General features: G+C 36.8%; 1 protein-coding gene across 8 annotated transcripts in view; it reads left to right on the top strand.

Annotated features, from left to right (window-relative positions):
* The window catches only part of LOC147073790 (UNC93-like protein), a 99475-nt gene that overhangs the window by 65266 nt on the left and 15787 nt on the right, over window positions 1–18422 (top strand). For all 8 annotated transcript variants that reach the window (XM_085944562.1, XM_085944566.1, XM_085944564.1 and 5 more), the window contains one exon: window positions 16136–16240. In XM_085944562.1, coding sequence (XP_085800688.1) covers window positions 16136–16240 — 105 coding nt within the window. The remainder of the gene's footprint in view (window positions 1–16135; window positions 16241–18422) is intronic.

Here is an 18422-nt window from a genome sequence, read left to right as displayed (position 1 = left end):
GGGTGCTTAAAACACCCCTATTAAGTCTTAATTTTGCGGAAATAAAGTAGAGTAAATTTAACCCGATTTAATTAGAAGATATCTCTATTAGAAAGTTACCAGGAACGGGAGATATACGTAAATTTATCCCGTGAGAGAAAGATATACATCTGCTATCCCTTACGGACTGTTTCCTGTTAAACCTTCATCCCGAGGGTATAAAAGGTGACATCCTTTTTCCGTAAAATCATTAGTTTCTACACTTCTCACCGGCGATCTTCAGTAAGCAGCAGACCTCTCTGCGAGCTTGTGGGACACGGTTCTCAGTACATTCGCGATTCATACGTACCAGTAAGTCCCCTTCGACGGGCAAAACGTAGCGCGAATAACTCGTATCTGTCGGTAGTGACGTCGGCCGCCAAAACGTAGCACGAATACTACGTATCTGTCGATAGTGACGCGCCGCGGATTAATTTTATTTTTCATTACTCATCATACGAGGTGACGTAATCGAGATAAATTACGCGATCGAATTTGTTTTATAAAAACAAATTAATAAACTCAGTCTATAATAATAAATTTTACAAATCTTTTCGGGATTATAAAATAAATTTTTGAAACTTTATTAAGTAAACATAATTATAAAATAAATTTTTGAAACTTTATTAAGTAAACATAATTATAAAATAAATTTTAGTAAACAAATTTTAGTAAATAAATTTGTAAACATTAAGCAAACCTTTTGTAAACAAGTCTGTAAACACAAATAAATATTTGTAAATACACTGTGAACATAAATAAACTTTATAAACAACAATAAAATAATTCTATTCTTTTATAAACCTAATACTGTGTGACCAAAGAATAATTTATATTTTCTTTCTTATGGGAAAATATTTCATGAATTAAAAATATCCAAAGAATATCTGCGTATACATTCTCTGAATTAGGTGTGACTTTTCGGGAATTTGTGAAAGATTTCACAGAGATCCTATAGTGAACAAATAAATAGTTTGCTAATACTTTAATGAGATTTAATTACGGGAACAATGACAGTTAACCTTATTGTGTGACCGTGAACTCTAGTACCTGAATAAATTCGGCACCACACCAGCTGAGAGTTTTATTCGGGAATTCAAAAGTTGTGATACTACAAAGGAGATCCACCTCTCCTAATTCATCACTAGTCTCCTCAGTGACGGCCCGGTAGCATTACTGAGCTAGCCGTGAGCCGGGTCATGTCATTATGGCGCCCAAATGCGTGCGGCATCTTCAGGTTGCGAAAACCTGAACGATCCTACAACTAAGATCTACTAAAAGATTTTAAAAACAATATATTGTGAAGTGTATCAATGAATTGTGGTTACCTGAGAGGTTTTAAGAACCTTATACCGGAGCTACAAGAGCGATCTACCTCAACTTTATAAATGTGAGTACAATGAAATAAAGTGTAACTCGCATTAACGAGGAACCAGTGATGAATACTTTTGAAAAATATAATTTGGAGAAGAATATATACGTAAAGGCAACTATATATAGAATACTTTTCTTGATATACTTGGAAAAGGAAAGAATAAATAAAATAAATACTTTTGGTAATTTATTAGAGTCAGATACCGACATTAAGCAAAAGTATGTCGATGAGACTATCCAAAGGATCTCTCTGACCCTTTTAAACCATAAAGAAAGTATAAAAATAAATTGTGTTACTCACCGTAACAGAAATAATAGAATTAAGAATAAAATGCACAATAAAAATTTCGTGTGAATTTTTAAGCTTTTTTCTAAATTAAAGTTGAGTACCATACAAGTATAGGTACAAGAACCCAGACAAAGAAAAAAATTTTTGAAAAAAATAAATTTATACTACTTTGTATATTAAAATCTCGATAATTATCATAACTACCGTGACGTCATGGGTATAGGTACATGAAGGCCTGTACCTATTACGATATAAGATTTTAAACGGAGAAGATTGGACGCTTGTAACAGGAGTTGCAAGCCTTCAGGGTTATCAGCGACAAGCAGCGCATGCCCTCAAAATACTTTAAACGTCGATTGCGGACGAACGGGTGGTCGTAGGAAGCTGAAAACCGGCGCAATCGATAGCTGAATTTTTATATGAATTTACGGTCGAAGGTCCGCTTCTTCCAACTCCAGGGGACGGAGGAATTCGAAGAAATTATGCCAAACCCTGTTCCGGGTCCGAGTGTAGAAGAAGACTTCATATTGGAAGAAGGCTTGCAAAACGCGCAAGTATTCCCCGAAGAGGATTCATTTTTGCAAGTAAGCACGTCGGATCCCAAACAAAAAATGGCACCACCAGAACCAGCCGTATGTACCCCGTGCCATGTTAAGCCGGAACTCCATTCCACCTATGAGGGTAGCCCAAAGCAGAGCGTTGAGCTTTTTCTCCGACGCTGCAAAGAATATTGCGAAGCTGTGAAGTACCCAGCTGAGAATTGGACAGAGTTGGCTATGCGCCAGCTCAGAGGAGAGGCCAAGACTTGGGCCAAGAATATTGACACATCGGACAGTTGGCGGTCGTTTAGTAACGACCTGAAAGAGCACTTCGAATCACCTTCAAGGCGTCGTGCTCAACGAACGGAGCTCGAACATAAAGAGCAAGGACCTCAAGAGGGAGCTTATGGTTTCCTCCTGAAGAAGATGGAGTTAGCCGAGGTACTCCTTCCAGAGATGAAGTCGGAAACCCTGGCTTCGACCTTTTATGACCTACTCACTGTGAGCGATCAGATAAGGGTTAATCAAGAGAAATGGAAGACGATGGACGAGCTGCTTGAAGTAGCTCATACACTTCGACCATTGAAATCGGCATTGGCTTCCGTGCCATCTCCAGCAAATGCCGTCAAGGCGAATAATGAAAAGAGGCCCGCTCAGCAAAATACTTGGCGCGAGAAGCCGCGTTCGGTACAAGAGACTAACGCGAAATCTGATAAGACCACGGAGGCTGTTGATAAAAGGCCTCCACGGCAATCGGACCAGCAAAACGATTCGGAAAGACCTGCGTACCGCCCACGTCCTCGCATTGATGAGCGAGGCGGTGCCAGACAAAGGCGCTGTCAACATTGTCCTGGCTTCCATGAAAACAAGGATTGCCCAGACAGGCAAGCAGCTCAGCAGACCAGAAAGGAGCCATGAAGACGGCTCGCGGACCGGGTTGATCGTCGATGGCTCCAAGACGACGAACACTGGCGGACCGCCGAAGAGAAGACTCAAGAAGGTGACACGAACGTTCCTCGAACGCCGTTCAGCCGAGTTCTAGCTAGTGACATAGACGCTCTTCTGGCGAATAGGGTTAACTGTGAAAGTGAACTGAAGGACACCCTTCCGGTGAAATCATTTAACCCTAAGGTTCACTGTGAGGTCGAAGCTGGCCCCAGTAACCAAGTTAATCTTTGTACAGGTCCTCTTGTAAAGGATAGCAGCGTAAGACCGGAGAATTATCGCAAACGCGATATTAATAATTCTGCTAGTAAAATAGTAGAAAATCTTAATAAAAAGAATAGCGGTAAGACGTTGTCCAATGTTGAGACTTCGCGAGCTAATAATTCTTTTACCGGCGGCGAAATAGAATATAAAAAGTTTTTAGATAAATTAGAATTAGGAAGTTATGAAATAAATGTTGGCAACAAGGAAGAAGGTTATCAAGATAAGCAGTTAAAGACAGCTAGCAGTGGATGCGGCGAAGGCGTAAGCAGTGGCGCTCTTGGTGTGCTGAGAACATCGGCAAACGTAAGTAACTGTAGTCTCGTCGATACTGACGACAGATCTCTTGTAACAAATAATTTAACGAATTATTGTGCTTCCGCTAACCATTTGTGTAAAAATATTAATAGTACTAATTATACTAAAGCCGAAGCTGGCAGTTTACTTGAAATTAATAGCGATGTATGTAGTTTAGATAGTCGATCGTCGTTACAATCGAGCAACGAAACTTTAGGAAGGGACTCACCTTTTAAATTAGCGAACAGACCCCACGAGGCTGACGTTAAGAATATTATTAGGAAGAGTCGAACTAATCATCGACTACAAAGCATTAATACCTTCGGTAAATTAAGGCGAAATAAACTTAATGAAGAAGAGCTCATAGCATTAGATGACTATAATCGTTATCTTAAGCAAAAATCAAGTAAATGTAAGTCCTTTAGTATTAAGATTATTAAAAATAAGTTACGTAAGCTTAATAAGATTAATTTTGATAGCGTTAAGTTTGAACTAAGAAATATGAACTTAATGTACAAAGATAAAGCTAGATATAGTGACGAAAGAGTTGTTGTGTATGATCATCGTCTCAAAGGCGGTGATATACTCAATAACGGAGAACAAGAGTTATGGGACTCAGCTACGGCGGCCCATGACCAACAAAGCAAAATATCTACGGATTTTCTCGGTTCTGTAAATATTTTAGACCCTAGGGACAGGTGTAGTCGGGGACAGAATTTTGCGGCGTGTCAAAAGACACTACCATCTGTAACGACTGCAGACCGTCCAAATAGCGTAGTCAGAAGTACGTGGACAATTGTAGGTAGTACGTTGGATGCGCCGGGTGAAGAGAAATTGCCAACTACTGCAATTGCACGTAATAAAAATAGTTTACCTCATAAAGATTTAAATATTAAACTTGATAAAAATGTTAGTAATAAGAGTGCTTTAAATGCTAGTGATAAGTTTGAAATATTTAATAGTGATAAGTGTAATATATTTGAAATTAATAGCGGGTCGAACGCCGCCGTGTTGAATGGTATGCCCTCTGCGGGAGTATACAGTGCATGGGGTAGGGGCGCACCGAAATTGATCGGAGGTCACCTCCTCACACTGCCCTTCCGTATCTTCGGAATAGAAACAGACTATGAGGCTGTCATCGATACAGGTGCGACGCACTCCTTGGTGCGTAGTGACCTACTTCGCCCTCCAATTGAGCCGTGCGGGAGGCCTCTGACTTTGACCACGGCCGGGGGTGGATCGCTGTGCACTGAAGGAGTCGTCAATGTGAAAGGTTTTCTTCGAGACACACCGATAGAAATACCGGCTTATGTTTCAAAAGACCTTCATATAGACCTATTAATAGGTCTGGATTGGCTAGAAAAGCAAGAAGCAGTCGTCGATATGAAGCGTCGCTGTTTACATTACGGCGACGGCATAAGGCAGACATTGTACTGTAAAACAACGCGGGAACCACTGCCATGTGGTCCTGTAAAATTAGCAGAGCTTGCGCTCGGAATTCCAGAATCGGCACGGATCGCGTTGACTGAAGTCATGGAAGACTTTAGAGACCGTTTTGCTGAAACTGGACCTCCGTGCCGCACAACTGAGTTTCGCATCTTCTTGAATAAGGAGACTCCATTCCGTCTGGGCCCTTATCGCCAGTCGAAACAGAAACGAAGACAGATTCAGGAAGATGTCGAACAAATGATGGTCGATGGAATAATCGAGCCGAGTTCGAGTCCCTACTCCTCACCCATCGTTTTGGTGCCGAAGAAAGATGGGACCTCGAGGTTCTGCGTCGATTATCGAAAGCTTAATACTTTGACAGTGGATGAAGCAACTACCTTACCTCTGATCTTGGAAACATTGAAAGATCTGGGAACGGCAAAAATCTTTAGTTCATTGGACCTTAAAAATGGATACTGGCAGGTGAAATTACACCCTAGCACTAAACCCTTAACTGCGTTTACGACTGCTGATGGTGGTTGTTACCAGTTTCGCGTGTTGCCGTTCGGTTTGAAGGGCGCGGTGGGGTCGTTTCAAAGACTCATGTCTCAAGAGGTTCTCATTGGACTCGTCAACAAGATTTGCCTCGTCTACCTCGATGATATTATCATTTATAGCGATACATGGGAAGAACACGCGCAGCACTTGCGAATCGTGTTTGAGAGGCTGCAGTATCATGAACTTCGCGTCGCGCCAAAAAAATGCCAGATAGGTAGACAAGAAGTAGATTATCTGGGACATCATATTACGGCCACGGGAAATGAACCGCAGACTCATCATCTAGCAGAAGTAGAAGCTGCGGCGGTGCCAAAGACTCGAAGGGAGGTGCGTGCCTTCCTCGGCCTTTGCAATTGGCTGAGGGAGTATGTAACTCGTTTCGCTGAGATGGCGGCGCCATTGACGAGATTACTCCGAACCACTGTACGATTTCAGTGGAACGATGAAGCTGAGGACGCCTTTCGTAAAATAAAGCGTGCCCTATCACAGCCTTTGAGATTAGCCCGACCCGACTTTACTAGATCCTTTTGCCTTCAAACGGATGCTAGCGGACATGGCATTGCGGCCGTTTTATTCCAGCCAAAGGAAGACGGTGGTCGTGATGTCGTTTCCTTTGCGAGTAAGCGCGTTAATGAGGTGGAAGCTCGTTATCATATTAATGAATTAGAAACAATGGCTGCCGTCTGGGGAATCACTAAGTACCGTGGTTACCTGGAGGACAGAAAGTTTAAATTAATAACCGACAACCAAGCCTTAACGTGGTTAAATACTGCAAAGAATCAGAAGGGGAAGTTGGCCAGATGGGCAATGCTGTTATCGGAGTTCGATTTCGAGACAGAACATTGCCCAGGAAAGGAGAATCACCTCGCTGATCATCTGTCAAGATTTCCCCAGAACCCTGCGGGTGCGACTTTTAGCCCAGAAGTAGAGTGTGCTCGTATGGCAGCTCCGACGAGACGACCGGAAGTAGCAGTACTGTTGCTAGAGGCGGTAAACATTCGGGAAGAGATAATTACGAAGCAAAGGACGGATCCACAGTTTATTGAACTGATGGCGTCTCTCGATTCTCCCGCTCATGTGAGGAGGAGGCCTACTGGACTGACTGTACGCGACGGGATTTTAGTACACGTTGACAGCGAATTAAACCCTCGATTAGTAGTACCGGAAAATTTAAGAAGAACAGTAATAGAAATATATCACGATCAGTGTGGACATCCGGGTGCCACTGAAACTGACCGATCAATAAGAGAATGGTATTTTTGGAATAGGAGACGATGCGATGTCCAGAAATATGTGCGCGCCTGTAAGATCTGCGCGACGCGCAAGCGAGGAGCGTTGCAGCCTCCTGCCCCGCAGACCTCGCATATCGAGGCTGTGAGACCTTGGGAGATACTCACGCTAGATCTAATGGGTCCATATCCCGTTACGAAGAAGCGTAACAAATACGTACTTGTCATGTCCGATATGTTCTCGCGATGGGTGGAAGCGTTTGCCATGCGTTCTGCAATGGTTACTGCGATTTTACCGCTTGTGGAAGAGCAGATCCTCAAAAGGTACGGATACCCTCGAGCTATCCTTACAGATAACGGCACGCAATTCGATCATCCGAAATGGCTAGCGGCAATGGAGTCGTGGGGGATTAAACACTGGACGACGGGTATTTATCACCCTCGGGCAAATCCTACCGAACGCCGGAATCAGGAGATCAAGAAAGGACTCCGTGTTCGTCTGGAGAGCGATTCTCACGACGAATGGGACATACACTTGAACGACATTATGTACGACCTACGTTGCAGGAAGAACGCCGCGTCTGGCTTCTCTCCTGCGGAAGTATTGTGGGGATATCCTATTTGCCGACCGGGGCATTTTAATAATCCCCTACGGCCAGAAAGCGACGATCGAGTTAGGCTTGATCGCGACGAAATGAATATAGCGGTTTCGGCCCATCAGAAAGAGTATTTCCGAAAAATGGGTACCAACTCTGGCGTTGAGCCGCTGGCATATGAAGTGGGGTGTAAAGTTTATACTAAAGAACACCCGAAGAAGAGGCCCGGAGCCTGCGCCGGCCTCGACGCCCGGTGGTCAGGGCCTCATACCATAATCATGAAAGTGGGAAAGACCCAATATTTTGTTAATCGTCGCGGAAGACCTTATAAATTCCACGTCGATCAGATCAGACCTTACATTCCGTCAGCCATGGCTGAAGGGAATGTAACTAGTGAAAGTGCGGACGACCCGGTGGTATCACCTACGCCGCTTTCCAAAGCTACCAGCGACAGAGACGAGGGAGTGCACGCCCTGTCGGAACGTCGTATGGATGCGCAGGAATGTGCGCGGGAAGAACTACTGGCGAGTTCAGGAACAGATTCCGAACTAAGCGATGGAGGAGCTGAAGTGGAAAGAATTGTTGACTCGACAATATCTAATGAAGAGAGGATCCTTGGCGAGAGGCTGGATGCGTTGGACGCAGTCCTATGGGACGCCCCCATCAAGATAGCGCCCCCCAAGAGAGGATCTAGGAGGATGGGACGATTGGGAGGGCGGCGCCCTGCGAGGACCGACTTCCCAACGCCCTGGAGCAAAGATCAAGGTACTACCTTTGGCGAGTGGCGGGATGCGTTGGACGCTGTCTTACGAGACGCCCCCATCCGGAATGCGCCCCCCAAACGTCAGTATCAGCGTATAGGCCGATCAGGTAAGCGTCGCTCAAAGCGATCGCTACCGCCATCGCCTGTAAGCTAAGTCTCTAACTAAACCGAGCTATAAGTCTTCGAGAGGAGCGATAAAGAAATAAGTCTATTATCGAAGCGAGCGATAAGACTTCGAGAGGAGCGATAAAGAAATAAGTCTCTGATCGAAGCGAAAAACAAGTCTTTTCTCGAAGCGAAAGAGAAATAAGTCTTCGGGGAGAGCGAAACGAAGAACGTGTTGCTAATTAAGGCGTGGGGAAGTCCGTGACTTTCACGCTAAGTCCTTATTAGTATTCGGAGCTGCGAAACAAACAAGTCTTCGAGAGGAGCGATAAAGAAATAAGTCTATTATCGAAGCAAACAACAAGTCTTCGAGAGGAGCGATAAAGAAATAAGTCTATTATCGAAGCAAACAACAAGTCTTTGAGAGGAGCGATAAAGAAATAAGTCTATTATCAAAGCAAACAACAAGTCTTTTAGAGGAGCGATAAAGAAATAAGTCTATTATCGGAGCAAACAACAAGTCTTCGAGAGGAGCGATAAAGAAATAAGTCTATTATCGAAGCAAACGAGTCTTTTCTCGAAGCGAGAAAGAAATAAGTCTTCGGGGAGAGCAAAACGAAGAAAGTGTTGCTAATTAGGGCATGGGGAAGTCCTTGACTTCCACGCTAAGCCCCTAATAGTATTCGGAGCTGCGAAATGAAGACGTGTTGCTAATCTAGGCGTGGGGAAGTTCGTAACTTTCACGCTAAGTCCTTATTAGTATTCGGAGCTGCGAAATGAAGAGAGCGTTGCTAATTTAGGCGTGGGGAAGTTCGTAACTTTCACGCTAAGTCCTTATTAGTATTCGGAGCTGCGAAAAATAATTCTCTTGATTGGGATTGATTTCAAATTCTTGTAGAATGTAATATATAGCTAGGAGTATTGAGCGTTAGATTGAATAGGTTTAAATGACCCTATGTAATTTAATGTTAAAGGTATTGTCAGGGGAGTCTCCCTGGCATATCATGGTACTATGCCGTATTTTCTAGTAAGCGGGAACGTGATTCGCGACGGGAAGTCGAACTCTACTTCTGTCCATGGGTCGTAAAGGGAGCGTCTCCGTGAGTCCTCTTCCTTGCGGTTGTCCCTCGGCAGGAAAAGCAGTAGTCGTCCCATACAGCACTCACCGTCCTCGAAATAAAATTTTTAACTTCAGAATTATTGAATTATATAATTTTCTTTTATTAATTAGAATTTTAAGACCTGAATCTGGGCGAATATTAATTATAAAAAGTAAAAGAAAAACTTTGTGTGCATGCGCAGATTTTGTATATTTTATTTTGAATATGCTTTACTGTTGCTTTATCGCTTTGCATATTACTGAGTCCTGAGGTGTGGCAATGGTGAATTGAGACTAGACATATACAGTTATGTCTTTATTAAGGGTGGGCATTTGACACAAACAAAAACGCCGACCTTCAGTTAGTGTTTATGGCAGAGTATGGTTTAACGACATAACTATACAAATCTAGCCTTGTAGTCAATTCTACTTCTCAAATAGCCGTGCGACAACCTCACGACGAGGTACAAACAGAATATATAAGTCCCATGGTCCTAAACTATGGAAGAAGCAGAGAAGAAATGGTCGAAAAAGACCATGAACAGGTAACCAGTAGCGTAATCGTTTAGTATTAGGAAGTAAAATGTATGTTGTTAACCTTTTCTTTGTAAAATGTAATAAAATTTTACGTAAAAAATTTCGCCTCGGAGAATCGAGACTGTTCAAGTGTAATTGGAACGCTGTGACCGCAGACCTCGAAATGACACGCCATGAAATTTCAAATCGATCTATTTCGGAAATAATTTCCGGGAAATCTCCATTAAACTTAGAAAATAAGTTATGGGAGAGATTGTTTACGTAAAATTAAGCAGGTACATGCTTCAATAACTTTTATAGCTATAATGGAAGTGTATGAAAATTGGAAAAGAAAATTGAATATTTATAAATTTATATACTGTATAATTGTAAATAAAGAATTTTAATACTAATTTTATCAATACAAGGTAGAGGCGAACTACCGTTATAAAAATATTGTAAACGCGTATCTATATCTATAGACGCGTAATTATAATTATAGATTTTGTTAATGCTATAACTTGCTAACTATAATGAATATTGTAAAAGTAACAATTGGAAAAACTTGAGATTCTGGTATAGATGGGTTTCTACCCATAAACAATAATAAATCTTAATTGCCTCCTAAGTAATAAAAGAATCAAATACTGCGACTAAAAACACAAACTGGCGCGTGACCTTGAACCTTAACTGAATTCTGTTCGACTAGAATTTACGGCCCGGCTGTGTTGAGTTGCCAGATAAAAATAGATTCAAGGTTACGTTTAGATTACTATGGAAAAGCCACTATTAAGGACGAAATAAATTTGTAGTCGCTTGTAAATAACATCTTGTTAGGATTAAGCATTTATATATTTAAGTTGAAATGTTAAGTATAATATTATAGTGTTTTCACGTAATAATGTTCGTCCGAAAGGTAAATATCGAATGAAACGTTTTCTGCGGCTCCAAATAGTTTTATTAAAACTTAGTAAAATTCTATTGGCCTAAAAAGGCCAAGAGTGGTGGAAAGGACTAGTACGTGGGTGTCGACCTTTCGTTTTGACATTTTAAATTTAAAGACTGCCATTCCCTTATTTAGTACACGAGTACCTATTCTGATACCTCGTTGGAAAGCTAAAAACTTTCCCCTCCGTTTGAACACGAAAAATCATATAAAATCAACTATTTTGCTGACGTCACCGTAACTACGTATTTAAAGGACATGTTCTAGAGGGTGCTTAAAACACCCCTATTAAGTCTTAATTTTGCGGAAATAAAGTAGAGTAAATTTAACCCGATTTAATTAGAAGATATCTCTATTAGAAAGTTACCAGGAACGGGAGATATACGTAAATTTATCCCGTGAGAGAAAGATATACATCTGCTATCCCTTACGGACTGTTTCCTGTTAAACCTTCATCCCGAGGGTATAAAAGGTGACATCCTTTTTCCGTAAAATCATTAGTTTCTACACTTCTCACCGGCGATCTTCAGTAAGCAGCAGACCTCTCTGCGAGCTTGTGGGACACGGTTCTCAGTACATTCGCGATTCATACGTACCAGTAAGTCCCCTTCGACGGGCAAAACGTAGCGCGAATAACTCGTATCTGTCGGTAGTGACGTCGGCCGCCAAAACGTAGCACGAATACTACGTATCTGTCGATAGTGACGCGCCGCGGATTAATTTTATTTTTCATTACTCATCATACGAGGTGACGTAATCGAGATAAATTACGCGATCGAATTTGTTTTATAAAAACAAATTAATAAACTCAGTCTATAATAATAAATTTTACAAATCTTTTCGGGATTATAAAATAAATTTTTGAAACTTTATTAAGTAAACATAATTATAAAATAAATTTTTGAAACTTTATTAAGTAAACATAATTATAAAATAAATTTTAGTAAACAAATTTTAGTAAATAAATTTGTAAACATTAAGCAAACCTTTTGTAAACAAGTCTGTAAACACAAATAAATATTTGTAAATACACTGTGAACATAAATAAACTTTATAAACAACAATAAAATAATTCTATTCTTTTATAAACCTAATACTGTGTGACCAAAGAATAATTTATATTTTCTTTCTTATGGGAAAATATTTCATGAATTAAAAATATCCAAAGAATATCTGCGTATACATTCTCTGAATTAGGTGTGACTTTTCGGGAATTTGTGAAAGATTTCACAGAGATCCTATAGTGAACAAATAAATAGTTTGCTAATACTTTAATGAGATTTAATTACGGGAACAATGACAGTTAACCTTATTGTGTGACCGTGAACTCTAGTACCTGAATAAATTCGGCACCACACCAGCTGAGAGTTTTATTCGGGAATTCAAAAGTTGTGATACTACAAAGGAGATCCACCTCTCCTAATTCATCACTAGTCTCCTCAGTGACGGCCCGGTAGCATTACTGAGCTAGCCGTGAGCCGGGTCATGTCACTAACCTAATTTCTAAGTATTCTAAATTTAAACACTGACATTAGAGATAAGTTCTTCTTGGAGGAGTTTATATGCCTCCATGTTATGTCATACACATATATTTCATGTCATTCTAGCATTATATATTCTATATATTTTTTCGAATATAATGGTTGATTGAAAATGATCATAATTTTATTATTAACAATGTTTTTAAATATTTCACCGCGGAAATTATTAGTTCATATAATATTTCATAAAATATTTGCTACAATTACATAAATATTAACAATATTTTAACTTCGATACTTAGTTACTCGCAATAATTATAACTTTGAATACACATAGGTACCATATTAACATTATATAATAATCAAACGTTAGAGAAACACGTGTAATAAATCAATATTTATAATAGGTGAATTTTGTAAAAAAAAATATGACATTCATAATAATTATAAAACGAAAATTACGATTGGAAAACTCCTACATTATTTTAACGTTTGCTCATTTTTGTTATCTATAGTTTCAGAATATGATGATAATTAATGATATTTGGGATTTTAAAAGTTAAATTATGAAAAGCTTATTTTAAATTAATTCCTTAGTGGAATTCTGTAATAATTATTCACGCGACGAGAAATTAATTATATCCATTAGGTTTGTTTTTTTTTGTTTCATTTTGTAATAAAAATAAGCTTTTTGGCGAGGAAAAATGTCTCTTGTATTTATTTAAACATAAATCAACCACAAGATAAGGGTGAACCCATCTTTGAATGTAGTTGTTGCTAATATTAATTACCCCTAAAGGGTATCTTTTTACATACAATCTTTTGTCATTTGTATTTAGTTTTGTGTTTTGTATAGTTACTGGCTATTATCTTACAGCTGTAATAGAAGAGAAAGTTCCATTATTTTTCCTCGTATCCCTTCAGTAAGTCATTTATTATTTTTCTTATTATTTGTCAAAAATCAAACTTCACAATATGTAGGCAAGTACGTAGATCAACAATTTTACTGTACAGTTAGAACAACAAACACATCGTGCAACATGTTCATTTTATGATGTAAGATATTTCAATTTAATTTAATTTAATATCGAATATTATGTGTATCAACATATTCTATTAAAGGTTTTAAATAGGTAAGTGAAAATTATTTGTATAGTACATGACAATATATAAATAAAACCAGAAGCAATTACCTATCCCAAGTGAGCTTAATCAAACATATTATCTTAATATTTTTAAATCAATTTCCAGCTATCCCTCGCGCTAGTTGAAAAATAAAAAAAAATATTTATTGAACACCGTTATATATATATTATAGATGTATATTGTATACCAATACAGTATAAAATGTACACTTTTTAGTTCTGACTACAAGTTTCAAATATTAGTACGTTCATAACATTTTTTAAATCCTTTCATAGAATCACAAAATAAGTAAAATTACTTAGAATGTGTTTGCTAAATATAATGTAATATCTCTGGTATAGTTTTCTTGATATCTGATATGATAATAACGCCCATTTTAACCACTACATTCCCTTTTGTTTGATGAAACATATCGAGTGCCATTATATGTCCATTTATCAAGAGCACTTACTAGTTTGAGCGATTGCTAGAATATTTGACAGATAGGAAATAATGTTTGTCAAAATGTCTCGCGTTTAGAATTTACTGAACAATGCATTATAATTTAAATATAATTCTACTAGTATACGTGTTATAAATTGACTTCCAATCAAATAAAAATTAAAACTTAGGTTACATTATTATATTAACTAGTGTATGAATTTAATAATAAAATTATGTGGCGTCTAAGCCATCTATTCAAGGTGAGGTCTACGTGAACACCTTGAGGGGAAAAAGAGATGGATTGTGTCGCATCCATTATTAACATTTTTGTTCCAAAAAATGTCTTTGACTTTGCTCCTCTCGTTTTAAAACTTTACATATAAATAAAATTCGAGAAAAGTATTACTAATGCTTTTAAAATAAATCAAGACAAAATAATATGTTCATGGCCTTTAAATATAGTAAATAAAACTCAATGTCACCCGTATTATTTTTTTTTTGACTATGTCCGATCCTAATATGATCATAATAATAATTATGAGCGTCCACAGAGTGGAGGTTTGTATTAATAGATTTTTGTTCAAATTAAAAATTAATATGAGCATTTGCCAGATCCAAGATTCAAACCTGGGTCCCACGACATTATAGACCAATGTTTAAACCGCTCGGCTATCGTAGGTGTTATGTCATCCGTATAATTACGTATAATATTACACAAATACATACATGAAGAAAAAGTATTGACAAATACCAGAATAATTCTCGATTGTAATATTGTACATCAATAGACACGATAGCATAATATGTCATTTAGTACTACAAATTTTATTTTTTAAAAAAACATTCAATAAAACACGTGGACAACTTACTGCAAACGTATAGTCAGAATAGAAAACAATACTGTTACATAAGGCATTGACATGGATTTGAAATTTAAAAAACCCTGATTGTCATATAGATAGCATTTTTCAACCACATCCGTCTGGTATTCTCTGTTTATGAAAGAAAAGAATCTTTTTTATTAGCAAACCCATAAGATTATAGGCAAGGTCATTTATCAAGATGCTAATAATATTTTCACACGATTGCGTCCATTATTAAATCGTCGGTAGTATAATTAACCCGCTCTCTAAAAACTAAAATTTATTAATAATGCTCTGAATATATATGTTTATTAATTTATTTAACAATATACCCACATAGCATAATATACAATTTATTACGTCAAATTTATTATTCAGGTTAAGTATATCTTTGCAGATTTATCTTCTGAATTTTTTTAAAAAAATAGCATCTCTCTAAAACTAGTTTTATATTAAAAAATTTCCTAAAATTGTACATTTTTTTCTAGACGATGTAAGTTTTTCATTTTTCAATTTTAATTCTCATAAGCGATTCAGGTTTTGCCTTTGACATTTTCAGATAACGACTATATGCGCAATATAACATGTGGGGTACAAACTATTACTTATATAAATGTCAGACATATGTATAATATACAATTGTCACGTAAAGTAGTATCAAACTTACATCAATTTTATTATATTGCACAACGCTGTTTAACAAAATAATAAATGAATAATTATGTAGATACCAATATTACTTATTTTCTTTTGCACTTTTTTATATTTTATTAACATGTGTATTATGATACTTGATCGTGATGAAAGAAAGGTCATCATGTTGATAAATATAGAGTAAATAACTGCTAAAAAAATATGTCATAATATAGTAAAACTCAAGAGGAACTAGATAATTTCAAGACCCTAAATTTTTTTTCGACCCTAAATTTTCTGGATCTAGGAATTGATTTTTTTGAAATGATTAAATAAACCCGTTATTTATTAAATGAATTTGTCAATTCACAGTATTTTTTCAGTCATACTTACCAAAAACCGCTAAAACGTGCACCGATTCGAAGCCTACAAAAATGCGCCCGTCTTTTGCCTCGCTGTATCTCCAAGTATTAACTGGATATAAAGTAAACATTTCAATTGCTTGCAGAAACTTAGAAAGTCGCTTATCGACGTTGAAGATTCTACGTGATGGCTTGAACCTAAATCGTTTATCTGCGAGCTCATGCCTTCCTACGTTTCGAGTGACAATTGCTTTTACGTTCCAGTCGTACGTGGCCTGCGCCTGGGGTACTGGCAACATTGGCTACGTGATGATCTGCTACGGCATCTGCAACTCCTTCTCAGCGATATCCACAGGATCCGTGGTCAAGGTAAAACTTATTTCAACTAATGCACAATGTTACATATTATGCAGATAACAGGTATCTATAGTATAAAATATTTGATCATTATAACATTACCCATCTTTACAATACATATTTTTTTATTTTTATTATAATGGTATGACATCTGAAATTTCTCATACTTCCAATGTAGAATCATTATTTAATAATAAATTTATATAATGTATAACAGTTACTTCTAACATCTTGTGACCGAATTAAGATGAATGTAATTAAATAATATTAATTTTAAAATTATTTACGACATTAATAAAAAAAAAAATATGACATAATCCAACAAAAGACTGCAATGATTATAATATAGTTTCTATAAGAGGGTGTTAGTAGCGCAATTAAAAATGGTGGATATTATTCTGCATTAATCAATACCTAGTTTAAAAATGTTTAATAATTTTAAACTTTAAAACCTAATAAAATTCTAAATATATTGTCATTCAATTACTTAATTGCATATAAATAAAAACTTTTTTAAGTGAAAAACATTTTTATTTGAGGAAAAACTAATGTTTTATTAACGAAGTATATAAATATTTTTTCTTTATTTTTTTTTCGTTTTACTTGTAAAAAATAAGAAAATTCAAATATTTGGGATAATTTTTTTTTAAATTGAACATTTACCTTTGACATTGATTTAATTTTTAATCAATTTTGATACATATTATTTTAATTTTAATATTTGGATGCAGTAAACGGTCAAAATATTTGAATGAAAAGTAATGAAAACCAAAATAATTATATGTAAAGAGGTTTTATTTGATTTATAAAACATTCCACATTACAAACTTTCTTAATTTTGTTCCTTTATCTGGAATCTCTGGATGATTGACTGGTTCCTCCTGTGCTCTGTCTAAAAAAATAAAAAACACCGTATTATTTCGAAGGCATCAATTATGGCCTTTGAGCTCCATAACTCGAGACCGTACAAAAATATGAATATAATGCTTGTACGAGTATTTTTGAGAAAAATTATATTCTTCGATCCTACCGTATAGTAGTGTGGCGTTATTATAAAATATTGTCAATTTAGAGGTCCATATTAAATTTATACTCCGCTTAGAATAGCAAATTGAAAATTGAAAAATTATCAATCGTAAGTATATTATTAAATTAAAATATTAACATGAATAATAACAGAAATTCCAATGACAATGTTTATTTGAATTTTATACGAGTTTAAAACATTAATACTCTAGTTAAAGTTAGGTTTATTTAATATTGTATATTTTACGAGATTTTCTTTTATTTTTATTGCATATCAAACCTCTCTTATATTGCTTTCAAATTGTTCTTGTTTGTTTTTGAATGTAGTGGACTCGTTTAATGAATGCCACAAGTTTTCATTTCGGAATTGCTACAGAAACCATCATAAAACACTTTATTTACTTTGCGATTTTATTTTTTTTCTCTGTGTATACCGTGTACCGTCAAGGTTTTATGAAATTTGTGAAGCCGGTCTTAAAATATCTCAAAAATAAAATTTACGATCACAATTTTGTATTTTTTAATTAGTCAATAAAAATAAATATCATTAATAAATTCATTAAAACCATACATTTTTACACAACGTCAATTAATAAGATACTTATTTAATCCCTGTGTATTTATAAGAAAATAGCACAAAAGTAGAATACATAATATTATGTATACATACATAATTCTGAAATTCAATCGATCGCCTACCGTAAATTAATTTGGAGAGCGCTTATGAGCAGGTATTAAAAAGGCCAATAGTTAAAATTTGTCGCAATAAATTAAGCGTGGCAGTCGTAGCATAGTGATAATTCACAGGGCGCGATACCCAAGAGACGCATGTTCGATTCCTGTCGGGTGTCTTACTTTGTTCGAATCGAACGCCTACAGTAACTTAATTTGGAAAGCGCTTACGAGCTGGTATTAAAAAGGTCAATAGTTAAAATTTATCCCAATTAATCATGGCAATCGTAGCATGGTGGTAATGCACAGAGCGCGATACCCAAGAGACGCAGGTACGATTCCTGCCGGGTGTGTTACTTTTTTTGAAAAAGATTTTATCTATTTTATATATTTTGTCATGAGTATTTTCAGAATTATGTATGTTCAATAATTAGAATGGTACATTCTTAAATCTTGTGAATTATTCGTTGACGTTAATCCTAATACGAATTTATTG

The sequence above is a fragment of the Rhyacophila brunnea genome, unplaced genomic scaffold (genome assembly GCF_057557595.1).
Source record: "Rhyacophila brunnea isolate RB1 unplaced genomic scaffold, BYU_Rbru_1.0 scaffold_17, whole genome shotgun sequence".
Lineage (NCBI taxonomy): Eukaryota > Metazoa > Arthropoda > Insecta > Trichoptera > Rhyacophilidae > Rhyacophila > Rhyacophila brunnea.
The sequence above is the reverse complement of the archived record's forward strand: the minus strand, read 5'-3'. Positions and strand labels throughout refer to the sequence as shown.